The sequence below is a fragment of the Epinephelus moara genome, chromosome 20 (assembly GCF_006386435.1).
Source record: "Epinephelus moara isolate mb chromosome 20, YSFRI_EMoa_1.0, whole genome shotgun sequence".
NCBI lineage: Eukaryota > Metazoa > Chordata > Actinopteri > Perciformes > Serranidae > Epinephelus > Epinephelus moara.
This window is the reverse complement of record NC_065525.1, coordinates 6,582,015-6,609,844: the sequence shown is the minus strand read 5'-3', so window position 1 is coordinate 6,609,844 and position 27,830 is coordinate 6,582,015. Positions and strand designations below refer to the sequence as shown.

The 27,830-nt window shown below is 38.7% G+C and overlaps 1 protein-coding gene across 1 annotated transcript; it reads left to right on the top strand.

Moving 5' to 3' along the window:
• The first annotated feature begins 1,876 nt into the window (after positions 1-1,876).
• On the top strand, positions 1,877-27,830 carry LOC126407923 (aminopeptidase Ey-like). Its single transcript, XM_050073200.1, has 23 exons — positions 1,877-2,169; positions 5,501-5,598; positions 7,769-7,885; positions 11,369-11,555; positions 11,672-11,814; positions 14,218-14,354; positions 16,036-16,162; positions 16,487-16,641; positions 16,727-16,840; positions 16,966-17,109; positions 17,381-17,446; positions 17,579-17,644; positions 19,653-19,825; positions 20,025-20,104; positions 20,332-20,462; positions 20,639-20,694; positions 22,604-22,751; positions 22,978-23,069; positions 24,579-24,689; positions 24,773-24,940; positions 25,867-26,007; positions 27,164-27,245; positions 27,327-27,830. Exons 1-23 carry the CDS (start codon positions 2,027-2,029, stop codon positions 27,480-27,482), a joined length of 2,835 nt encoding a protein of 944 aa, XP_049929157.1. The 5' UTR covers positions 1,877-2,026; the 3' UTR covers positions 27,483-27,830.

Sequence of the window (27,830 nt, the reverse complement as noted above, 5' to 3'; positions counted from 1 at the left end):
TTCTGGTATAATTATTTGCATTACTATTTGTTTTTTCTTCAGATAAATCTGATAATTGTTGCTCGGTCTCTTTACTCATTTATTTAGTATAGTGTCCACACACCTTCTCATTCTACATATACATAGAGGTATACTGGTGGCTTTACAGCCTATATTTTATTTAATTTAGAGAGTCTAAGACAGTCATATTATTAGATTATTAGATATTATTATATTATCAGATTATCTCTGATCCCACGGTCAATTTGGTCGTTGCGACAGAGTGACACAACACCACTGATGCTAGGTGGCGCCAAGCTAAAAAAATCCTATGGAATCCTATCTGTTGCCTCTTTAACTTAGACCTGTTGTCCTTGTTCGTAGACAATTTTTTGTGCCATCTAGTGGTAGTATGAGCACAATACACTAATCCACATAAAAACAACATGGCAGCCATCTCTGCCTGCAGCCAATCCTGAACCAAAAGTGGACAAGGTACAAAACCTGTTCACATTTTATTGTTGAAACTTATTTATTTATGAATAATAAAGTTTGCAGTTTAATAAGGCGAATTTTAGCAACAGCAATAAGCTAAGACACTATTAATTAGACAGTACTTGTCTGAAGACATCGGGACTTTATTGTCGTCTTGTTTGATGACACTGGGACTTTATCATCGTCTCATTTGAGGACACTAGGACTTTGTTATTGTTGACAATGTTTAGTTTTTTATACTCATCAGATCCTACTAATCCCAAATCGAAACTGAAAATGCATACCAAACAAAAGTTCGGGTCTCAGGAGGATATATTTTCTCCACTGCGGACATCTGGATCTTATCAGAGAAACAAGGTGAGTTATGTTGAGCAGTAGCTGGGCTCGCCTCCTGCATGCCCCCTCAACACTAAAGGACATCCTGTCAGCCAAAGAAAGTGATGGCCGAAAATGAACGAACCAATCTTTTTGAATGACTCTCGTTAGTTAGGCCTACTGATATGTAACAGGTCATCCCTTCGAATGTCTGACACTTGCACACTTGCTGTTATTGTAGGGTACGGCTCATGCTGCCTGCTATGTTGAGTCAACGAGAAGTGATGGAATCGGACTTGAGTCCAGACAGTGCCTCCTCATGTTTGAAGTAGACTGGTTTATGCAAATGTTGGCTTTTGTGTATGTTCATCGTATTAGACTACACGGGAATAAAAGCAAGATATAGTATCAAAATGAAAATAATATTCAGTCTGGGAAACACTTTATAGTAACGATTAGTTATAAGTAATTTATATGCCATTAGTTAATAATGAACTAATCATCAACAAAACATTTTTGTTGATATTCATTATTAATCAATGGCTTATAAATTACTTATGAGTGATCGTTATTATAAAGTGTTACCAATTATTGTTACAGAGAAGAATTCCAGTACTGTTTACGATACAGATTACCATTAAGAAACCTGTCCATGAATGAAGCTGCTTCCTTGAATGTATGACAATCCAGAACACCTCACAGTATGTGCTGTAAGTTTTCTGAACAGTCACTTTAACAGAACTAAAGATTTGACCTATAAACACTGTGAGACAAAGACAATAAAACCTTTGTGTCATACACGTGAATTCTCAGCTGACAGCAGTGCAGTGTTCTGTGACTGATAATGTGAACTTCCACTAAAACATTATTGTAGGTAATTCATCACTCTTATCTCTCACTTCTGAGCCAACTGTTATCAACAGTTTCTACTTCCACCATTCCCATGCTGTCCTAATATATCATCCATTGATTGCAAATGGTGAGAGCACTCGACTGAGAGATAATGGAAGGGAGTGGGGGTGGGGTTGGTGTCAGCAGTTAAAACCTGACATTCACTTTTGTGTGCCATTCTGTGTGCGATCTTAGACTCAGCGAACCAGACTTAGTTTTAATCAGACTTTTTAACATTTGCTATCTAGTAGCAATTTAGGGGTGCACTAAAGGGTGAAGAAGTAGTTTTAGTCAACAGTTCTCCTCTCAGTGATTCAGTTTCGACTTCTGTGCTGTTTATTAGACCATGGGGAAATGCTGCAAAGTCAGCAAGCTGTGCATACTGTTTGTGGTCTTAGCCCTGATCTCCATAGCAACCATTGTCACGTTGTGGACTATTGCCCTGACAGGAGGAGATGATATTGATGACGTCACAGCTCCTTGGGACAGGTAAGACACTGGTCTGACAGAGTCTGACACTTCTGTGTCTTTGAAGGATGATAATACATAACACAAACATTGCTGACATTAAAAGTAAAGTAAAAGTGCAGACAGATGCATTGTGCATCACAGGATGGTGAATAATGGTGCAATACAACATGAATGGGATAAGCTTTGATCAATAAATCTTGGGCTATCTCTAATTCTGGTTGATTTTTTATTTGTAAAGACTGCAACTCTATTGAATGAAAGCAAAATTGGCTGAACTTCAGCTTCGCTAAAAGCTTTTTGTCGTTAGCATTAGTATTTCTCCATGGCTAAAAGTGAAACAACAAAAGTAACTTAACGGATAAGTGAAATGACATCATTGTGACTATTGTTATAAGGTTCACCTATTTAAAACAAATGCAGGGTAATCTAATGTTCTTGTTGAACCTTTTTAGATAGGTGTTGATTCAACACTATCGGTGCGGGTACCCTAACTGACCTATGCAGAGGTGGTTTATCTTGTTTGTCTATTGATGGACAGAAAGAAGATACATACAAGCATACATCCTGCTTAGACTTGCAGTAAAAGGATATTTTTGCATATTGTTGCATAATATGTACATGTATCTCACTATATTAATGTAACCTCAAACAACAAGTTGAAGGTGACAACTCGCCCCCACAAGGCTGTAGGCCACATAGGAGTCGTGAAATGTCATCTTGTTGTGTTATTAGGTGCCAGAATAGAAGGAGTCATGGCTCAAAACTTAAATTTTATCGCATACCAGCCGCCACTGCCCGTCAACAAAAAGAAGGACAACTATGGTTAAATGCGATAAGATGAAAGGACTGGACAGAGGCGATCATCAAAATGCTCACATGTGCAGCACACACATCATCAAAAACCATCTCTCAGTAGAGGAGGAGGTCCGCGACACCACCTATCCCCCACCTATAATGCTGTCCTTTCATCCTTGCCCAGGAGATTTAACAGCTTAACCTCTGAAAAACAATAGTCGTTCACAAATGGCCTCATGTGACTAACGACTCCAACGACCACCGTTGCAGCAGGAGTTTCAACAACCGTCGTTGACACACCATTGGAGCACTAATGAACGAATGACATCATTGGCCTTGTGAAGACTTCCTGAGAGGTTAAGTGCCTGGGTTTTTCCACACCAGTTTGTCAGACTAGCTCCAGCCTAGTCAGACAAGCATGAACTGATGAAGCCTCTTGGATAAGAGGTGAAATGTCTTCTAAGACAAAACTAAGTCCAGTTGCGTTCGATTCAATTGCCTTGAGATAACTATGACCTGGATAAATGAGAATATCCACAGGTATCATATCAGGTTAGGGAAAAAGTATTTACTGTAGGGATGAATAACGTTATGTATATTAAGGGTTATCATGTCCACTCGATCAGAAACTGTGGAGGTAAAAGATTATTGGATTTCCCCATAATGCTAACTTTTTAGCATATTAGCTAATATTAACTTTAATAGTAAAACAAACCAGAGGAAACTGTTCAAGTGTCGTCCTCCTTTGTAAGATTGGCATAGTAATCAACCACATTGGTCAGTGTTAAGGTCCTGGAGAGTGAGTGAGCTGATGGTGGTGCATTAATAAAATGAAACTAAGCAAGTAAAGTTACTGTGGTTGGGTTTAGGGAAAGAAACATGGTGAGGTCGTACCTTAATATAACTCGAAGCTAAGTCAGAGTTCACACGGTTCTGAGCACAGGTCTCTTGGGTAAAGTCCTGGGAGAAAGTCCTGTGCCTTATGGGGACTGCTTCCTTCTTTACTCCCGTCATCACATTGGTCATGTGATCGCAGCCTTCAAAAATATGTGGGTTATGCATGAATTACTGGCTCATGATTATGTGGGATATGTACAAAATTTGGTGCATTACAAACAGTTTATGAGAGCAGCCTGAGTATATGCCATGTGTAACTACAATAAGATGTCTTTGTATTGCAGTTACTGCACGAGGTTATTCATTTTCAACAAAAATATGATGAAACACTCTGTTGATTAGACCACACTCAACCCAATCACCAGAAATAATGTTGTCGTTGTACATTTCTGCAAACCAGGGATACGTTACATTTGCATAATATTATGTGACAGATATGTTAAAATATGCTTTAGCAATGCTATGATTAACATGTGGTTAGGATTAGGTATAAAAATCATTCGGTTGTAATTAGGCAAAGATGATGTTTTGGCTTGAAATGACCTAGTTTTGGGGGCACAGTCCCTGATGGAAAAGCAGCAGTGTCTTGGTGAAAAAAACAGCTGCTTTTTGTGCCACTATCCCTGCAAGAAATGCAGCAATGCCATGGAAAAAACATGTTTCCTTGGCACTATCCTGTGCTAGAGAAACAGCGATGAGTTGCTACAAAACACCCATGTTTGGTGCCTAAAAAGCCAATAGAAACACAACAATGACTCACACCACATCCTCCCAAAGACAAAGTCAGCTCATATGTCACCTTAGAAACATTGATGTGATATGTATGAAACATGCAGATGTAACATATTCATGATTTGCAGTCTGGTGACTGGGCTGTTTCACTGAAGTGTGATCTCTAAAAATTGTAGAGAAAAAAATGGGCTTATAAAAAGAATGTAAATAGTAATATGAGAAAAGCGTTTGAGGGAATGTAAAATATTTCAGTACAACTGTCTCACTGTGGCTGCTTAATGAGACAGTTTATGATGTGATGGCAAACTTAATCACTTACAGTTACATTTACTGATAATATGAAGAGCGTACTTTTTAAAATAATGCTCTCCTCTTACGCATGTAAAAAATAAATCAAGGTTAAGGTTCAGTTTTAATTTTAATGGTACATTTTTTTAAATGTTATAATGACATTCAGAAACAGACTGTTCTTACCAGAAGAACATCATAATTCGTCATTTGTTCAAACACCTGAAACAACCTGTGCTCACACTATCTTTACAAGCGTCATCTTATGGTTGTATGAATTATAACGGTGCTTGTCAGTTGCAAAGGTGGAAGTTGTATGATGTTTTAGCACAAAGCAAATGACTTGGACTTCTCAGACTACAGTTTGCTTCCCACGTCCTGCCAGCAGTCAGTGTTGTCTACCTTAGCTTTTCCCTGTTTTACTCATGAACACAATGTCTGTAAGTAAAACCCTAGTATGGCTTGATTTGGAAGGCAATGACAAATGAAATACAGTATTTTGTTAATTAGGTTGGGGAACTTTTTTTGTAGCAGATGATAATATAATTTTGTATTATAATAAGATAATAAGCGCTAAATGAAGTAAAGTAAACATAATTTCATTCAGTTTGGTGATCTTAGTGTTTGTTCCCCTCAGCTATCGCCTCCCCACTGATTTGGTCCCTGATTACTACAACATCACCCTGTGGCCTCGTCTCAGCCGTGACCCAAACACTGGCCTCTACATTTTTACAGGTAATTAACGATGCTTCTTAATTACAGGACATCTTGTGGCTGAATTTCTTTTGAGGTCTATTGATGTTCTTTTACAATTAGAAGCAGTCATTCAGAGGTGAGCAATTGGTGTTCTGAGTGTGGGCCCATTGCAGGTTGCCAGGTCCAGGAATTGTGTCCAGCCTCTGTTTCACAATTTTATGAGAGACAACGTTTTTAATAATGTTATAGTTTAGTTTGTTTTTCCAATGAAACCTGTTCCTGGGGTTTTCTGTCAATATGTTATATGATAAATTCTCCTAATATGACAAGCACAATTTGAACATCTCAATATTTTAACAAAGATAAAGCAAAAGTATTTGATAGCATTAAACAAAAGATCTAACATGCATCATATTGGGCCATACTGACCCCCTGACCCCTAAGGGTTGTAATACACAAGGTTACATATGTCAAACTATACATGCTGAAAAGTATGACAGGTATTATAAATATAAAATTAAAAATCATTCTGTGTTGTTGAGTTGCAGTGCTGGACCTAGCACATTCTGTGGTCAACCCTCAACCATTTTATTTACTGATAAACCTCACATCCCTCATCTTCTACACTGTCGGTAAATAATTTGATTCATCAAATAGTAACTACTGTGTTTTCTCAAATAAAGGCCAGTAGTCAAACAGGAGCTAGGTCTCAAGTAATGGCCTGGAGCGTGGTTGCCACAAACAGATAAATGCCAGTCACAAATCCAGGCTGAGTGAAAAAACAAGCGTGGATAAACTCCTGGTGCCTGTGTGATGTGCACGTCAACTAAGCATAAAATACATTTCAATCAATCAAAGTTCAACATATAATCATGGTATTTTCAACACTTTGTTGCTCTGGATTCCTCATTTAATGTCTTATTGTCAGATTCTAGTCACTGGGTGTATGTGTGTTAATGTCCTGTCCAAACTGAAATTATTAGTTGCCACAAGATGGAGACAGCTAAATTTGAAGTAGAGTGTGGATACGTGGCCCTAACACGAGTCTAAACCTGGCCCAGCCAGGGTTTGAACAAATATTAACAGATGATGTTTGGGTTGGGTTCGCCCTACTTAACTTGGTGTAAAAATAAATAAAAATGATGGACCTGTTGTCTTTGAGCTACTTCCTCTTCAGTACTTGTGTTGTTGTTTGTTTGTTTTTTGGTGTTGTTGTTGTTTTTTGTTGTCTTTTTTTGCAATTAATAATCAAGGTTGAAAGTGGAACAAAGCTGTTTAATCACCACTCACATCATATGTTAAAGTTAAATGTTAATCAAGAGCACCAAAAGTCCAATCATAAACACTGTGTGTTGAATTACATTATCACTGTGTGATTTAAAGTTTAAAATCTACTGAACAGCTAAAAACAAAGTAACACTGAAAACCCAAAACCTTGAAAACCAAATCCTCATAACAATTAATGTGACAACAAAGCCAGATAACTAATATAACTTAAAGATATCTGTCAGATAATCTTAAACAAAAAGAATGATGTTCTCTGGACACAGAGCAGGACCATGACAGCTACAAATTTATTTAGTCAGAGTTTAGTTTCAATCAGAGACTGTTAGGATGCAGTGTATTATTGTATCATTCTCTATTTAGAAGAAAAAAACACTTTGATGATGAAATCTTCTCAATCTTACAAAAAGCTGGATTCTTTTCACACTTTCATTGAAATAAGTCACATATAATATAGATATATTTGTGGATGACAAAATTACACATTTATCAATCAATAAAGAAAAAATACTGAAATTCACATTTTGATAAAGTAATATATATTTACACGAATGCTGACATTAACACAGAAATAAGAAATGAAATACCTAATTGAATGACTGAACGCATAGATGTAGGTAATTAATCGCGACATAGCTATATAAATAAATAATGATTTAAAAAATACATTTCTGTAAATGTACATAATTTATTTCTGTATTTTAAAATTTCTACTTTTACTCATCTCTGGATTTCTACATTTATACTCCTACCATTTTCTGCATCAACACTTCATTATCTACACTTAATTTATGGATTTTATGTGTTTATATGTTATTGCATTATTAATTATAACAACCTACCTTTTTTACCTCCTAGTTTTTCTAACTGTAGGCAAGATGTGTTATTTATAATGAATGTCTTTGCTATTTCCACGCATTTCCAGGCCGATCCACTGTGGAGTTTAAGTGTGTGAAGGAAACAGATCTGATCCTGATTCACTCCAACAAACTCAACTACACCACACTTGATGACACACACACTGCCAGACTCATCGCCTCAGGTACGTGCTGTGCCCTGTGCAGGGGCGTTGCTAGGAGTTGAAAACATCTGGGGCTTTAGCCCTGAAGTGGGAACAATTCCACGTGATTTTAACATATTTTGACAAAGAATGAGCACTCGTCTTCTATTATTGGGTCGCCCAAATTGTTGGTTAAAATGTGTTAAACCTGAAAGTCCCCCAACTGGGGGACTTTGAGAACGACTTTGCAAACAGTGTGAAACAATGCACTGATCATGAAGAATATGCTGCACATCAAATTAGACAGCAGAACCTGGGCTACAGGGCTGTATAAACCCTTTTTACATGCCCCAAACAGAGCTCAAACAACAACTAAATAAATAACAACAAATCAAAGTCCATACCCACTCGTCATATTTCGGGCTCTACCACAACGCCATGTTATGCAAAACACACACCATTCATCGCAAATGAAAGCTGAGACACTGCTCTTTCCACACATATGCGCCAAAGCACTCTACACCAAAGCATCAGAGAGCTAGAGGCCAAAGAACAACAACAGAAATCGTTTTGCCGAGCTATAGCTGTAAAATTTCTCTTATCGTTGTTGTTTTGCCATGAATTCGGCCACATGGTACGTTCCACTGCAAAAATGACCACATTCAGCAGTCGGCACCTCCCCCACAACAGCGTTCTGCTGACTCTGATTGGCTTATGGTGCTGTCAATCTTGTGTTGGTGGGTATAGCGTCATTCCATTGGCTCTAACAAATCGATTGAAGTGCCAATCACTCAAATCGACCAATCCGTTGCGGAGATACGAGCCTCCAAAGCACAGAAGAGTAAATTTGCCTAGAACATGGCACTCTTAAATACTTGATTCTGACTGGTCAATCAACACAATTCTGCGGTGTTTATTTCTTGAGGTATCACTGCTGCTCTGCTGCTCCATTGCTAGGGACGCCATAGCAACGGCCTTAGACTGAGGAGCATCAAAATCAGTTGGTTAGTCCACACAGGCCAAATAATAAAGAGTGGCAAAATGCAGCATTTTCAAGACATCACTTTTAACATTTTTGGAAAGGACAAAATGCTTGATGTTTGGCTAAAAATGACATGTCCCCAGCAAAAAAAAAAAAAGAAAGGAAGAGAAAATCGCAGGGCCGTCAGGAGCAAACCGGCACAAACAACTAGAAGAAGTAAGTAGTAAGCCATGTTCTAAGCGGGATAATGGAACATGACCGGGAATGGACGCTGTGGGTCGGGGTTCCATTCCCCTGTCGGGGGTTATTTTTTAACAGTCACCGGCTCACTATACATTATCCCTTACTTCACATTGAGATGTGTGTGTGTGGTCAGTTTGGAGTGGGAAATACATGAAAAAAACGAAACGGACACTTGTATGTGTATATACTAAACATCATTAGGGATTTACAGAAACAAAAAATCAAACATATAGTCATGTACATATGCCATGTAAGCTGGTGTGACAGTGAATGTGTTGTGTGCTGCTGTGCTGCGTGCGTTGCTGTCTGTTATGCTCCCGTGCTGTGCCGTGGACTTTAAGTTGGAAATGAGGTGCTTTATTTGTGAAGAAAAACAAAACAAAAAAATCCACAACAAAAACACGGAGGCTTAAAAGATCCCTGGCTGAGCCCAAAAGATCCGGGGCTATAGCTGGGAATGCCCAGGTCTAACGACGTCCATGGCCCTGTATATGTACACACACACATGCTTAAGGAGAAAGACTCAATGCTAGAAAGGAAAACAAAGCTCTTCAGTGACAATGTGCTAGGTGTGGATGAGATTTGCCCTAAGAAGCTGAGGGCTCTGGACACTGTTGGGCTATTTTGGCTGATACACCTCTTTAGTATCATGTGTAGGACGGGGACAATGCCTGTGGAGGGGCAGGCCATGGTGATGGTTCCAATTTTTTAATAAAGGGACCAGAGGGTTTGCTCCAGTTATAGGGGTATCACACTGCTCAGCCCTTAGCAAATTAGAGTCCAGGGTGCTAGAGAGGAGGCTTTGGCCGACTGTCAAACCTCAGGTCAGCAGCAGCTCAGAACAGAGTCCTGTATGGGTCCCTTTTTGAAAACCTGAAACTGCCCTTGAAGCTCAGTACCGTCACAGCTCAAGTTTCTTAGGTTATGTTTTTTTTTTTTTTCATTCATTCATGTTTTTTCCTGTTTTACTTTGAAAGTCACATCTCCTCTCATTTCACATCATTTCACTTCCTGCCCCTGTGTGTTTTCCCTCCTTCACCTGTGTCTGCTTGTCTGTCCCGCCCTGGTTAGCCTCACCTGTGTCTCGTTATCCTTCCCTTTACCAGAGTTTTTAGAGTGTGTCTTGTTTTCTCTCAGTGCCAGTTTGTCTTAGCTCCTTGTGTTTCTCATGTTTCAGCCTCTTGTTTCCCAGCGTCCTGCCTCATCTCTATTGGGTTTGTCTGCCTTCACTGATGTCCTGTGTACAGAAGCAGCCTTTTGACCAGTAAAGACTGTTACTTTACCTGAACTGTCCCCATAGTCGTGTGTTTGAGTCCTCTCTCACCTGGTTCACCAGTTATTACAAGTACCAGAAGTCAAAGCCTATTGATGATTAAACATACACAGGCCACAGTCACACACATTAAGCTGGGTACTCCGTTCTTCAATTACAAATGCAGCAGAGCAAAAGTCTCTTTCACTGGCTGCACTCAATGCTGGGATGGCGAAAACATTCCGTGCAATCACTGCCTGGTAAGGTAACATTTTTAGCATGCTCCACACCATAAAACCTCAATAGGATTCTACTTAGGGTTCTTGAACTCAGTGTAGGCTGCTACCTAATGCCTGGGCGACAAAGTTTAAACGCTGGAGTCCTCCACGTCAATGACGAATATGATGACGGGGTCAAAGATTTGACTTTTGTCTGAGACTTTCAAAATGAAATAAACTGCAGCTCGGTCATAGTGATTACGTGAATTTATATATACATATAACACTGCCTTTTGCGGATCACCTGTTGGGCGAGTACCCAAACTTTGGCTCAGAGAAATGCAGATTCCATCCTGGCCGTGGAATAGTGGACTGGCTCTTTACTCTTGCATGGTTGCTAGGGCAGTCACACCAGTTTGCCCATCTGGGTCATGAGTGCGTTATTGCCTGAAAAGCATTGGAGTTCAAGTATCTCAGGGTTTTGTTGACAAGTGGGGGTAAAATACAGCGTGAGCGAATTGGTGCAGGTGTACCAGTCTGTTATGGTGAAAAGGGAGCAGAGCCAGAAAGCAAATCCTTTAAGCTTTGTTCCAACCCTCACCTGTGGTCATGAGCTTTAGGTAGAGATTGAAAGACTGAGGTACAAGAAGCCTACATGAGTTTCCTCTACAGGGTGGGGAGCTCTGGCATTTGGAGGGAGCTTGTAATAAAAAATGTTGTTGCTTTTATATTTGACAAATTTTCACCAAAAACATTGTCTTTCCAATTATTTTTCAACTGGAGAACTTGTCACCCCCCCGCCCCCCATCATTTTTATTTTTCTTCATCAGGTGGTGGGTCTGCTCCCAGTATTAAGTCCTCCTGGTTGCAGCTTAAGACCCAGTATCTGGTTATCCAGCTGAATGGTAAATTAAGTCAAGGACAGAAGTATCAGCTGTACACTGAGGTCACTGGAGAACTAGCTGATGACTTGGAGGGCTTTTACCGGAGTGAATATGAAGAAGATGGAGTTCAAAAGTAAGCTCTCTACTCTTTATCCCACAATATCTCTTAGATTTGTTTCGATGAGCTTATTTTATAAAACTACATTGTGTTAATAGGCACTGTGTTCAGATTGTTTTTCTCATTCCCAGGATTGTGGCCACCTCTCAGATGCATCCAACTCATGCCAGAAAGACCTTCCCTTGTTTTGATGAGCCGGCTATGAAAGCTGTTTTCTATATGACTCTCATCCACCCTGCTGGAACTGTAGCCCTGTCCAATGGCATGGAAAGAGGTCAGTGCAGTCTGCATGTATCAATACAGAGTTGTCTTTACATAAATGTACAGTTAGAGTATCGATCATTATCTTGCATGCAAACAGATATGTAGCAATTTACTTCACAGAGTTTTTGAAGAGCATCATCATCATATGTTGCGATGAGAGCTTGTACCTTGTCCAATCTGCCCCAAATTTCATATGTTTTATAAGGCTCCAGGCCAGAGGCCATCAACATGCAAATTGGGAGTCATGGTGATTGCGTCACCTACTGGCAACAGGAAGTAAGACTTGTTAGAAAATTATCTTTTGATTTACATGAAATTTACACAGTGTGATCTACAACTGATTTACAGCAACGTGAACAACCTGATCTCACAGAAATACATGAAAGGACCACAACCTCTTAACACCGCATTCCGTGGTGCCAGCACGTAATGGGTTAAAATTACGTGCCGGTACCACGGAAACAATGCCAATGTAAAGTCAGTTAGGATCCTTTGTCATGGTGGACACACGCATTCCCTGGTTCAACAACGTCACGTCAACGTCGTTTTCCTCAATGATATCTTTAACATTTCTGTATACACACAAAAACACGAAAGTGTCCTTGATAACTCAACAATATGACAGGTTAATGTTAAGGCCATAAAATAAAATAAAATAAATGTATTTTGCCAGCTTTTGATAGCGTAGGGCCATATGAGCATTGTACTGTGGGTGGATGGGGCGCGTTCGGCTACTGGTTTGTATTGTCTGCCGTCTGTGGGCTTCATTCCATTTCAAATTGCCGCCGGTCTGCCGCAACCCGAATCCAAACACCACTATCTCTGTTAAGAAAAGAAAAGAACGAAAGAAAGAAAGAAAGAAAGAAAGAAAGAAAGAAAGAAAGTTTGTGTGTGTGTGTGCATCAAATCTTGTACCAGGGCAATATAAACAGGATGAAGATGGGATGATCAAACTGGACTTTACATTTCACATCCCTCATATAATCTCTGCACTTGTCACTTTCATATTATTTTATCATAATGAACTTAAGTTTGTGCATTGCATTCAACTTCCACTGTTACATAATTTAATTATTTATGCACATTGTTGCTCTTGTCACCATCATATATTTCATAAACTTCATATCTTTGTCCATAGCGCAGACCATATTTCCTTTGTACAGTCAATTTATTCAGTTTATTTACTTTATGCTGATAAAATATGGAGTTAGATTTGTGTCTTTATTACATGCGAGAAAATAAATGATACGAGAGAAAAAAAAATGTTTGAAAGAAAAAAAAATATTTGAGAGAAAAAGTTTTCACACTAATAGCAAAAAATAATAATATTTGAGACTAAAAAAAGTTTTGAGAGAAAGTATTTTGTCATAGAATATAAAAAAAATATTTGAGATTTAAAAAATGATTTCCGAGAAAAAAAACTCTCTCTCAAAAAACTTTTTTTTTTACTCTCAAATATTATTTTTTTGCTATCAGTGTGAAAACATTTTCTCTCTCTCTCTCTCTCTGGTGCACGTTTTCACACTGATAGCAAAAAAATAATATTTGAGAGTAAAAAAAAGTTTTTTGAGAGTTTTTTTTCATTTTTTAAATCTCAAATATTTTTTTTATATTCTATGACAAAATATTTTCTCTCAAAACTTTTTTTAGTCTCAAATATTATTATTTTTTGCTATCAGTGTGAAAACTTTTTCTCTCAAACATTTTTTTTTTCTCTCATATCATTTATTTTCTCGCATGTAATAAAGACAAAAATCTAACTCCATATGAATCCACCATGATGGATGAATGATTCAATTGAATTTGACTCCCAAGATGATCCTCACCTAGCTGTCAATTCGATTGAGACTGGCCAATAGGAACGTGGCCCGCCCATGACATTATTTTCACAGCGAAAGCAAAATCCTGACACCAGAGCAAAGACTTGAAAAATGATATTGTTTCATGATAAATGTTTTGAGAGAAACACTTTTTTTTTGAGAGAGAAAATGTTTTCACACTGATAGCAAAAAAATAATGTTTGAGAGTAAAAATTTTTAGTCTCAAATATTATTATTTTTTGCTATCAGTGTGAAAACATTTTCTCTCAAATATTTTTTTTTCTCTCAAACATTTTTTTTTCTCTCATATCATTTATTTTCTTGCATGTAATAAAGACACAAATTTAACTCCATAATAAAAGTACATTAAATCCTTGAGAGAAGCAAGGGAAGCACTGAGTTTGTCTTTTTTTCCACTTCCTCTCTGCCCTCTTGCATTGCCTAAACAGACATATACAACTTAACTTAAATACTTATAACCATATTTCTAATTTATTCTAATCTGTTTTCCAAAAAAGGAAATGTGTTACATGAATTAACATCCCATTGCTTATTGTTTAGAGTCTGTTTGCATGTGTGTTTGTGTCTTCCAGATATTGTTAACAACACTATTGATGGAGTAGCTGTGACACAAACCACGTTTGAACCCACCAAGAAAATGTCCACCTATCTGCTGGCCATTGTCATCTCTGACTACATACACCTCAATGCTACACAAGGAGATACTCTGGTAACTGTTTATATTTCATTTTAATCACTCCAAAACTGGGGGTCACAATGGCACTTAGTATTTAAATAGACTCACAGCAGAAAATAGGACCTTCTACTCTGAAGTGCTGTAGTGCAGTCTCACTAGTTGCTGTTACAGGGCTTTCATTACTGTTATGAACCACACCTGTTTTTCTGCTATGTCTAGTCAAAATGTCTACTGTTTAAAAGGTTTATAAATCTGATTCATTTGGTTAAAAAAAGAACAAAAACATTGGTAAGGTTATCAAGACTGAGTTTAGCAAGATTTATTCATGTTGCAAAACGGTGTAAAACTGATGACACTCAAAAAGAAAACATGTCAGTCGAGCCCTAAATATGAACAAGCCCATCTTATTCAAAAGTTTGCCCTTTTCTTTTATTCATGGAGGTTGTAGTTCAATCCTGTATTTTTATTAGAAACTAAACAGAGACATGGGTGAAAAGAAACATGCAGACATCACAAACTAACAGACATACAGCAACCTGGGGCAGGATAACAGTCTAGTATAAATGCAATTATAAAAATCAAAGGGGGTTTATCTTCTCAGGAGCATGAATGTGCTCAGCAAAGTTGTATTTGTGTGTGTACAATGTTGATATATTGGCTGATGTAAAGTTAGAGGAAAGGTCAAGAGAGCCACCAGATTAATACTTCTGATGACCACGAGTGTAAAGACCAAATTTCAATTTAACGTCAATCTGGCCTCCTGTAGTTGTTGGCATATTTTGCTCTGAAACAAACTGGACATACCAGACAGACAGTGGACAATTACTGTCAGCCTTATGACTCAGTAAGGTATCATGTCGTTTCTTGAGGTTAACAACAGAGAGAGACTTTGATGATTAAAGATGCATCTTCATTAAGTATAGACGAATGAAGATAGATCTAATCCCCTGGACTCTAGATACTGGTGCTGGAGGTTAAGTTAACTCAGCAGAAAGAAGATGAAACCTCTCTGTTGAATCTTCTGGATCATCTTGAGGGATAATATTGTAATGTGGAGGGAGTGCGTTGTGCAATTGTGGGTCTGAAAGGCAGAGTGACAGAGACTCAGTGATATTTAAAGAGCAGTGTCCGAGGACTGACTGGCTATGGGACTGTGGGCGGAAAGATCATCGGCCAGATTTGATGACATCAGAATTGTGAAAGGCATCTTGATGGTATAGGAAATCGGAAGTGTCTGAGAAGACTGGCGCTGTTAGAAAGAAAAAGTGGGATGAATATCTTCCTTACTGAACTTCTGCCAAAGCCTCATATTTACAGAACCCAAGGTGACGTCTTGATTCATCTGATCAACAGTCTAAGACACAAGGGTAGTCAGTTCACTAATATATTAAACAGAAAAGCAGGAAAACCTCAAATTTGAGGACTTGGTATGTTAACTTTGGAAATGACTTGAATGACTATGATTATCAAAGATATTGTCGATTATTGTTTGTTCAGCAAATGTTTGATTTGACTAACCGTGTTAGTATAATGACAATCTAACACACACATAAAGCATTTGGGTTTGGTTAACTGAGTTTGTACTTTTTACTACGTTGTTTCTACAAATGTGTTTACTTTACATGTTTTTTACATTTATGAAAATATCTGCACTTCAGTGTTTTAGAACTTTCATGCATGACAGCACTAATAAGAGTTTGCTGTTGTGTATAAGATCCGTATCTGGGCTCGCAGGACGGCCATTGAGCAGGGACAGGGAAACTACGCCCTCAATGTGACTGGACCCGTACTGGACTTCTTCCAGTTGTACTACAACATCTCCTACCCTCTGAACAAGTCAGGTAAGTCTGCTTTAAGAATCTTCTCTTTAGGGCCAAAGAGGGAATTTACTGCACACATCAGTGGTTCCCGACATTTTGCCATGACTTTTTGCCAGTTGTGGTTTTGAGTGAAATGTTTTAGTAACTATTAGATCGAATTTTGCCATACATGCATGCCTGACACTGCAGCCTGCTCTAGAGAGAGGTTAAAGATGTTGGTAGATACCTCTCTGCTTGTTGTTCTGCACAGTGTAAAGTATAGATGTACCAGATTTTTTGAACTGTGGGGTGTATTACCGTGACCTGAGTTCAGTTCCTTTCCTTTATTAAACCTGCTCCCTGTAGATCAAATAGCTCTGCCAGACTTCTATTTTGGTGCCATGGAGAATTGGGGTTTGGTGACATACAGAGAGACCAACCTTCTCTATGACCCTGTGACCTCCTCCAACAGAAATAAAGAGACCACTGCCACCATCATTGCTCATGAACTAGCACACATGGTGAATATATGTTTCACATTTAATTTTTAAGTCTATCTATTGATTGATTTATTCAACAAATGGACTGATGTCATCTCCTGTGCAGTGGTTCGGTAACCTGGTGACTCTGCGCTGGTGGAATGAGGTCTGGCTGAATGAGGGCTTTGCTACATATGTTTCCTACCTGGGAGCGGACCATGCTGAGCCTTCATGGGACGTGGTGAGAACACAGTGTTTCATGCATTTGGCCTTGACATTCGCTGCCCTCTTAACAATACATTTCTATTATCAACTTTGCACAGCATATGATATCTTAATATATTTCTGTCTGTCTGTTTGCTCCAGAAAGACTTGATAATACTTGATGACGTCCACAGGGTGTTTGCAGTCGATGCTTTGACCTCCTCTCATCCACTGTCTTCTAAAGAAGACAGTATTATTCTACCAGGCCAGATCACTGAGCAGTTCGATGCCATCTCATACAGCAAGGTACACACACATCAGCAGAATAATCTTATATCAAGCATTACAGCATGAGCACATGTACTTTCTCTTTCACAGGGTGCAGCTAAGGCCAGAAAACTTAAACTTTGAACTTTAAAAACAGAAATTTCAGCAACTGAACAAGTTATCATTGATTTACTGGTATTGTTCAACATAGTATATTTTGTGCTATACAATAGAAAATGTAATTATTGCTCTTGTAAACTGATTGGTTGATAAACTGATTCCTTGCCTCTGTGTGTTTGTGGCTCCTCAGGGTGCAGCAGTGCTGAGGATGCTGTCTGATTTCCTCTCAGAGCCGGTCTTTGTCCAGGGGCTCAGTGTATGTTTATTTTTGCTGACATTATAACATAACATGTGGTGTTGAGCTAAAACCTGTAGAGATAAATTTTTGTATCTCCCATCATCCTCATTCAGGAGGTTGAAATTGACTGTGTCTGTCTTTTGTCTTCAGATGTACCTCAAAGACTTTGCTTACAGCAACACTGTAGGGGATGATTTGTGGCACCATCTACAAATGGTAAGCTGGAAATCTTTTTTTTTTTTTCAAAAATGTTATGATGATAAGATTAGCCTTTAGTGTCTACCTTAGGAGAAATTTCTCTTCTGCATTCCAGAGAAACAGGCGATATAAGAGCACACAGCTTCTCCATATACAAACAAGAGATTAGAAGTTTATTACAAGTTTACGTATTTTTACCAGCTGCGACAACGTCACGACAGCTGGTATCATTGTCAACCCATGAGTTTGTGTTTGTGTGTGTCATCATGACGTCATGTGTCATCATGTGTTGATATGTCTGTCTGTCTGTGAACAGATTTTTAAATGTTTCACTTCAAAGATGGGGTCCAAGCAAAGGGGTAGGAAGTAGGGAAAGGGCCTTTGGCCCCTCACTTCATGCCCCTGGCTCATGAACATTTACAGGTGTGTAGCTATATATCAAATATATAGATATCAAAATGAAGGGCAGATTCAAAGATGGGTATGACCAAAACAAGAGGTAGGAAGGAGGGTAGGAATTAGGGAAAGGGACCATTGCCCCTTGATGAGGGGAGCTCATGTATTTGGGCATTACCAAAACTTGCCATGACTACACTCTCTGATTCTACGTTCCTCCTTCTAATATTTACTACACCTGTGGTTACCAGGCTGGTTGCAAAATCGAACTTTCATCAAGATGACTTCTGTTTGTGTCCTGTGTAAATTTACGCAAGGTTGCTGCACACTGATGTCACTCATGTAACATATTTAGATCACATTACATAACAAACATATTTCTTTCAACCCAAAACTTGATCTTTTTTCTAAACTTAACCAATTAGTTATGCTGCCTAAACCCAGCCATGACCGTTTCACATATTAAACACATGTTCCAATGTGCTTCAGGTGTGCATTATACAAGGGGCAACCTCTGGGGCTGAACAATGAAGCTAACACAAAAGTGTCAAAAATTGTGGTTCTTTGAATGGCCACTTGAGTCTGGCTCCTGAAGCCAGTCAATCTCCATAGACCCCCATGTTTAAATGCCCAACATAACAGCAGAAATAAACATGTTTACAGCCTGGTACACAAAACGGTTTTGGTCTCCATAGCTAATTTTCCCGTTCATGACAACTCAACAGGGGGGATTTTTATATAACTCACCTGTTTACATTTTATGAAGGCTAAAAGGTACACATAATTAAGGGGGGCTTCTTTGAGTGACAGGCTGTATGCTGATAGTTTAATGGTAAATGGACCTGCATTTGTATAGCGCCTTTCTAGTCATCCAATCACTTGAAGCGCTTTTGCACTACAAGTCACATTCACCCATTCACACACATTCATACACTGGTTGCTGAGGCTACCATAAGGTGCCACCTGCTACTTTTAAACACACTCACACACCGATGGAACAGCCATCGGGAGCAATTTGGGCAATTTCGACATGCAAACTGCAATTTGGGGTTCAGTATCAGTCGACATGCAAACTGGAGGAACCGGGAAGACTGATCTTCCGATAAGTGGACGACCCGCTCTACCTCTGAGCCACAGCCTGACTGCTCGCTCCTCAACAGTGCCACCCTCCTGGCCAAATATGGTCACTTCTGGCCGCAAACCGATAAGTGATGTCATAGCAGCTACATCCATTATTATATACAGCATATGGCATCACATAGATACACAGAAAGGTGTCCTATGTGCTGCTGTCAGAGACAGAAGGGTGTGACAGTGTGTTGGTATTTGATGTTTTAGGAATTAGAACAGGTTGGTTCACCTATTGCTGCTTTTTCAGGGGATGAAGGGAGCTCATGTGTTTGGTCATTACCAAAACTTGTCCTGACTAAACTGTGTGTTCCTTTTCAATATTTACCACACCTGCAGTCACCAAGATTGCATAAATATTGTGTTATATTATGTTCCTGGTGACCTTTTTCGTACCATAATAGTATGAACTCACATACCAGAAGTGGTGAAAATGTTTGACACTTTTAAGATTTTTGTTTGTTTGTTTTTTAATAGATGCTTTCTGTACCTTTGTCAACAGGCAGTGAAAGCCAATAATGTTTCACTTCCTTATCCAGTTGATGACATCATGAATCGCTGGGTGCTTCAGATGGGTTTCCCTGTAGTTACCATAGATACTAGCACAGGAAAGGTATCCCAGAAGCACTTTCTCCTGGATCCAGAGTCTAACGTCACAATCGAATCACCCTACAAGTATGCAACACTCCAGCACTCTTCTGCATAATATCCACAGGGTTTACTTCACTTTAAATCATTCAAACTCAAATTATTATTGTTAAAACCAGAATGCATAAATGTTGTTAAACAGCTGGTTTGATGTTTGTGGCAATAATTAGAAATGTTTACCCCCCACCTAAACTTTTTAAAAAGTTTAATGCATTAACTCCTGTAGGTATGAGTGGCTGATTCCTGTTAAGTGGATGAAGGTCGGTGAGGTCCAGAGAGACATCTGGTGGCTGATGGAAAAAGAAGGTGTTCAATAATATGGTTATAATATATAATGTTAATAAAACTTCAGTAGAATCACAGTAAATGTAAAACTGTTAAACACCTGTCTGCAGTTTGCTAAATATCTTTCTTGCAAGATTTTGTTTGCTATGCTTTACATCAAATTAGTTTAACTATATATTTAAGTTTTTTTTTTTTTTTTTAATTTTAAGATATTTAATGTTTTACTTCATCTCTGTTTTTTTTCTCAGCTGTAAACCTGGAGATGAGGTCAAGTGATTTTTGGGTTCTGGCTAACATTAATGTGACTGGATATTACCGGGTGAACTATGACCTGGGAAACTGGGAACGCCTCTTCATTCAACTTAATTCAGACCACCAGGTACACAATTAGGCTTTGACATGTTTCAGGTTTTAGTATCTGATGGATGCCGGATCTTGGTTGTTCATGCGTTCTTTGTTTTCATTTTCTCTCACATTACATTTTGAGTATTTGCACAATGTATAATACATATTTGTATTTCATATCCTGTTTGACACATAAAATCTGTTGTGCAGGTTATACCAGTGATAAACAGAGCCCAGCTTGTGGATGATGCTTTCAATTTAGCCAGGTATGTTAGTTCAGCTGCTTGTATTTTTTATTTTTATTTTTGTAGTTTTCATCACATTTCCATACTTGGTTTCATCACTGTCTATAAGGTAGAACCCAAGGAAAACCAAGAAACATAATTCTTTCTATGCGTTACCTTGGTGATTAACAGAAAAGGCCTACTATTAGTATACTTGCCCTACAAAGGAAAAATCAGAATCAGAATCAGAATAAACTTTATTGTCCTCAAGGAGGAAATTTATCTTGGATATTCAGTACCTATCGGCTGCAAACACATTCAATTTACAAACATACAATTTACATACATACATGAACATGAACAGACTACACATTACTGTGGTGTCTGGATTAACCATCAGATTGCACTGAACTTTCACGAATAATATTGCACACAGATTAAAAGTGACTTGTGCACGATTTACACAAGGATAAAAAGAAAAGGATAAGAAAGTTGAGAGTACTGTGAAAAAGGTAGCTCACCTTTAAAATCAGTGGCTTTAAAGGTTATTAGATGGTGCTAGATGAAAGGTCACTGGGTCAGTTAAATCAAACGCGTTGATCCAATGCCAGTAGGGGTCAAAACCAAGGCCCAGCTGTTAAGAAATACTCTCATCAGATTTCGACTATAGTATTGGATCATTTTCAATCAATCACTTATTCATTCATTTGTCACATGGAAGTCAAACTTGCTTTATCTAAAATGAAATATGATCCTATCAGCTCACTTAACTTGTGCACTGTCATTTAGTCCTTTTTTACGTCTTCTTACATTGTTGGCTGCTGTTTTAAAAGTGTCCATGTATCGGGATGGTTCGGGTAAGCCATGGTTGCTTGGTTGATAGAGTAGACATTCGGCTACCTATTAAGCCTTTCAGTGCAGTAAAGTAAGAAAAATAAAATGAAAGAAGATGAAATCAAATAAAATAAAGGATTTGCCCCCGTTAAAAAAATCCTCAAATGGCTGTCAATATCAAACAAAAATGACTTTGTTTTTACTTTTTTTTTTGCACTTTGTATTAAGTGCAATTACTCAGTCAATAGTAGTTTCCAACAATTGCATCGTCCATCTGTTTTTTGTCTCTTTCAAATAAAAACACTTAAAGCGACCCCACACTGGCTATTCTACCTGTTGCACTTTACATAGCTATTAGCCTACACTGTGATGCATAGTCTCATTTAGAGTACTGGTTATCCAGATTTGGTAATCTTGAAAAGTCTGTATCTGATTCAGGGTGATCCAATCCAGTGCTGCTTTAAGAACAGCACAAAGGTAAAAATAGATTAGCTGATCCAGGATAGAAAAACATCTGATCATTTGATCCAGATTAAATTTCAAGTAGCACAGGCAAACAAATCTGATAAAGGGCAGGCCAGGGAATACAGAACAGACATGCTTGGCAATAAGGTAAACAGAAGTCTGGAAAGCTAGGCAATGCACACTGGACAAGACTTGTGGGCGATATGTACCCACAGCTCTCAAAAAAAAAAAAAAACTTTATGTAAAATAGAAGGGCACTAGGAGAGTGCACACCTCTGCCAAGGCCAAATGTCCTATCTCACAATGTTGAAGGTGTAATAAACAACATTCACAATATTACTGTAGCAGCCAATTACTATTATTAATGTGCTCACTGGCTAGTTAATCACCGCTGCTGTGCACTGTGCACTACCCAGGCTGGCCATGCACAGGAGAATGGTGCTCGTACAGGACAGTGTGAGCACCCCATGTGCTCTGTGAGCTCTGTTGCCATTGTTAGTACTGTTAGTGCCATTAGCACCACTAATAACGTAATCCTGACTCATGGTGGCAGAATATCCTTGTTGTGTGCCAGCTCCTCTTCTTCATCTTGGAGACTGATATCCCAGCTTCTTATTCTATAATGTTAGATGTGCATCTCTTCTCTCTGCAGGGCTCAGATGGTCTCCACCTCTCTTGCTCTGAGGACGACCCTCTATCTGTCTGTGGAGACAGAATACATGCCCTGGCAGTCTGCTCTGGATAATCTTGGATATTACTACCTCATGCTAGACCGTACTGAAGTCTATCAGCCTATGCAGGTACACCACATTATCTGTGTATGTCTGTGACAAAGATGTTTCAGAGTTTGGTAATGTAGGATTTTAGTACTTCAAAGCAAAGCACTTTTTGGATCCTTCATAAAGCTCACTTACTATGTTCAGACAACCATGGTTAATCTTTATATATCAAGACGGCCATCAGGAGGCTAAGTAGGTTTTACAGATAAACCAAAATCTTATACTCACATCTCTGTAATACTTCTAGGATTACATGAGGAAACTGGTGACTCCCCTCTTCCTGTACTTCAAAAACATGACATCAGACTGGACCCATGTTCCTGACAGACACACTGATCAGTGAGTATACTCACCTGGCTACAAAATATAAATAGACATGTGTATACTGTATGTACATATTGTTAACTATCCTTTAAGGTCAAGCTCATTAAAATAAAGCACTAATGGCTAATGGTCAATGCTGCTGATTTGGGATATGAGACTGTGCCTATACTAGCTCCTGTTGGTACCCAAATGGACACACAAAGTGTTCTTGAAATACTGCGTTCATGACAATGAGACGGACGGATGGACAACCCGAAAACATAATGCCTCCAGCATGTCCAAGCACAGATATGATAGTAATATTACACTGGGCCTAAAACGATTATTGTGAACTAATGTGCAGTTCTTTTTATTTCTATAATATATTTATGAACAATTTTATGGATTATATTGTTTTGTTACCCACCTGGATAGGATGCTTATCCATGTGCTATTTGTTGTATACATAATACATTACCTACAACATTGTTTAAGCAACAGTATTTTTTCTGTTCACCTAAATTAAAACTGTCCAGTAGTCTTCAATAAGGTTTAGTGTCAAAGAAGGAACTAGAAAAAATCAATGTAATAATAGTAGCTTAATTCAGCAGCTTTCATGCAAACATGTACAGTAACCGAAAGTACCTTATTAAACAGAATGTTAGGACAAAAACAAAACTCAGAATAAACAACAATATGTAAAAAAAAAAAAAAAAAAAAAAAAACAAGAGTTAAAGAGCTGACTAGGTTGAATTATTTCAAATTAAAGACAGATTGTCATTGTGAGTATATTAACATGCTGTTGTTAGCATTAAGCTCTAAGCCCATCCTAACAGGTCTGCTGGAATGGCTGCTAGACCTTAGTCTTTTTATCCATCTCTTTTATCCTGCCTAACATAAACAGTAATATTTATCTTTATGCTGATTAATGATGTAGCCCAGAGGGAGCATGCATAAAGATAACAGGGTAGGGCCCAGAATGCTTCCTTGAGGAACACCATAATCAGAAATCAGTATCAATGTTTGCAACACAAAATCACGTAAACAACGAAAAAAAATTCTTCCTGATAAACATGAGTGAAACCAGTCAAGCACAACACCAAAAAAGATCCACCCAAATAAAAATACAATGTTAATCAGTAGTATCCAAATGCAGCAAAACAAGCAACATATAGCTTATTTAAACATCACGTTACTGGTTCAAAACTTAGCCACACATAATTCTGAAGGAATCCTAACCAAAGGAGATTGTAGGGGTGGATGGACAAGCTGGACAAGAAGGAGCTGGACATCAACTGTGGGGACATTTATGTGATGCGTGTCTCAACTGTCTTAACCACTGTTACACCCTGAAGCAAAATTAATTTAACATTCAATGCAAACTGTTCCTTCTTCATCCATTCAATCGGACCTGGAGCAGTAGGGGACGTATTTTTACTACACATTTTGGTCATACTTGACAACTTTATGTCTTTATGTATATCATAAAATGGTTGCAAAATGTAGCAACTTATCTTGTTTTAACTTTTTGGTCTCTTCCTCCAGGTATAACCAAGTGAATGCCATACGTATGGCCTGCAGGACTGGAGTAACAGAATGCCAGAACCTGACCACCACATGGTTCAAACAATGGATGGAGAACCCCCAACACAATATGTTGGTCTATTTTCTATATCATTTGATCATGCTCCACATTTATTTCAAGTTAATCAACCACTTAACCCCAACTGTCTTGTCAGGATCTATCCCAACTTGCGTTCAGCAGTGTACTGCAGTGCCATGGCAGCAGGTGATGAGGCAGAGTGGGAGTTTGGCTGGTCACAGTTCAAGAAGGCTACTGTAGCCAGCGAGGCCAGCAAACTCATGTCTGCATTGGCCTGTACCAACAAGACACAGCTGCTGGAAAGGTGTGTATCCTTCCATCCCTTACAAAGATGAGGAGGGTAATGTTGTGATGGCTATGCCTAGGCCTTTCTGTGACTTCTGTTGACGTATTCGAATGCACCAGTTTTTCTGGTGCTACATGCAAGACTGGAGCACAGTCTGTACCTCTCCACCTTTCGTAGCATGTCTCGCTTTTTTTGCCTGTCCTTTTTCTTGGTTTTCATTTCCTTTCCTGGTTCATGAAATGAACTCAGTTCACAGTCCCTTAGCCCATGTTAGCACTAGCTGCTGTGTCGGACTCCAGCCTGTTTCTCCAAAGTGGGAGCTGTGCCACCTGACGTCTACTGTAGGTAATACTCTGAGTATGGATAAGAACCCCATACAACCCCACTTAAAAAAAACAAACCATCCCTTTAATGGCTGTTTGTCACCTACAGTAGTTTAGCAACTAGCGTTGAGACTAGTTACCATGTCACCAAGCTTCTGATCCCCACCTATTTTGCCTGGATGAGTGAATGTCATTGCCACACTATAGCACCCCACTTTTCCAAATAATCAGCTGAAATTAAGTGGTCAAACGCAGAACTCGAAACAAGTGGCATTAAAGCAGAAAGGTAACCAGGGTCAGCAGAGAGCAGCAAATCATTGGGCACTTAAATTAGTGCAGTTTCAGTGCTATGTACGCCAGGTTTCATTGTTTTATTTGTTGTTTATAAAAGAAATAAATTAATTAGAAATGTTTTTCTCTTTCCCGGAACCTTAAATTTTAAAATGGACACTTTGAAATAGTCCTAAAATCATAAAAACTAATGGACTGAGGGTGGGCTTTTTCAGCAAAGGCTGGACTATTGACTGTTTAAAACTAGATGGGAATGTACCAGTGAACAGAAAACAGATCATAATGGGAAGAATGCATCTGTCATGCCAGTCTCTTCTGTCTGTCTCACAGGTATCTGTCTTATACCTTAAACTCAACTATGATCCGTAAGCAGGACGCAACCTCTGTCATCACATCCGTCGCCAGCAACAGAGTGGGACAGAGTCTGGCATGGGACTTTGTCAGGGAGCATTGGGAATACATGTTCACACAGTGAGTATGACACTCATAAAGATGAATGGGTGAGTTTGTGTGTATATGTAAGTAAAGAGAGAGGCAACATTGCAGTTTTAGCTTAAACGAGGTATTAGACTCTACCTTAGTATTTTAATGCAAATAATATGATGTATCAAAGTGAAGTAAATTTTATTCTTTTTTTTGTTAATGAAAAAGGTCTTCAGTTTGTTTAAGGTTATTTGTTGAAGAAGATTGCATAATAAATGCAGAAGGAAATATATTGTCTATAGAGGGAGATAAACTGGGTGGACGGATGGGTCAACGATACACCAACATTTTGAGAATACTCAAAGGGAGCTTTTGACTCAGCCTAAAAACTTAGCAAGGAGTCCTAGCTTAAGAGTGACTTTAGAGTAACTCTAAGCAAGGGTGGACAGACACTTTGACTTAGGGAGGAGGTGTGGCTGACCCACTTGCCAGGTATGACACATTCTTTTAAAAGATGTGATTGGTTGTCCTTTTGTTTGCCTGCAAGGTGAGGACACCCGATGGAAAAGAAATGAACTGCATCACGGTATGAGATTCAAAGTGTTGTAGTTGTTTGCTGATGGAAGGTCATCACTGCTGCACTGTTGCATTTTTCCATTTGCCAAATATCCTAGTATTGTGATCATGTCATAATTTCTGGTATTACAGCATGTGAGAGCATCTCTAATGAGATCAACCACATTCTCCCTGAAAAAAAGCACCCAAACAAACCTAGCCGGCAGGCAGACATTGTGTGCATAGAAAATGTGTTACATATTGATGTAATCAAGTTATGCAAGTAAAGGCAGGAATGCAAATAAGGTGTTTCAGGTAGCTGAGGAGCTGTGTCTCTGTGGGGAAAGAGCTCCCCTTGGCATGGACTTTGGGCTTTTTTTCTTGGCAGACCTTTTACATGCATAAAAATGCAGCCTTGAATCTTCATGATCTTTCTTGGATGTTTAATCTCTGATGAGCCAGTTCTGGTCTTTCTTAACATCGTATTCCCAGTTAAGCTTAGCATGTATGATATTGCCAAGAAATTAGACTAAATTTAAACTAAAACCATTCAACTAAATTATAAAAATAGTTTTCCACCTTCTGCTCCCCCACAGTTTATGGTCATCTCTTTAGCTACAGGTGATTATCTCGTGTTTTTGTTTGTCAGATATGGCGTGGGCTCTTTCTCCTTTGCCTCTTTGATCAGTGGGGTCACTGCAAGGTTCTCTACACCTGCTGAACTGCAACAGGTATGTACTCATTGAGTAATTTCTAGTTAACTTAAAAATGTCAAACTGTTGTCTGAACTGTTTGTTATGTTCCTCTGCAAGCTGGAGGAGTTTGTGGAGAAGCACGGAGCAGCAGAGTTTGGATCTGCCACACTGGCTGTGAAGCAGGCGTTGGAGAGGACAAGAGCTAACATCAAATGGCTGCAGCAGAACAAACAGGGGATCTGGGACTGGTTCAACAGTCAAACTGGACATTAGCTGAGAAAGGCACAGTGAAAACACAGTCAATGATAAGAGCCACCAGAGTTTAGAGAAACTGGGTAGAACATAAAGACATAAAGATACACTACATTTCTATAGTAACAGATTAACAAAGCTACTTCTTTAAATTGGGAAATTTGGACTAACCTGGTTTGTATGAGGGAGAAAAACTCTTAACTATTAACACATTGGCATGCCATTTGCATGGTAACATTTAACATTATTCTATATAGTGTATTTAAGGTTTTTGCTTGTCAACTTCTTGTGTGTAACGGTTGCCATGAAATCCTCGAGAACCTGATCTGTTGAAATGTCGTTTTAACAATTAATAAAATGTGACTTAAA

Excerpts from the sequence above, each read along its gene's own strand:
- LOC126407923 (XM_050073200.1), top strand. The coding sequence starts at position 2,027 with ATGGGGAAATGCTGCAAAGTCAGCAAGCTGTGCATACTGTTTGTGGTC. Across the intron at positions 5,599-7,768 it reads TGGCCTCTACATTTTTACAG|GCCGATCCACTGTGGAGTTT; the intron begins GTAATTAACGAT and ends ACGCATTTCCAG. Across the intron at positions 20,695-22,603 it reads GATGCTTTCAATTTAGCCAG|GGCTCAGATGGTCTCCACCT; the intron begins GTATGTTAGTTC and ends TTCTCTCTGCAG.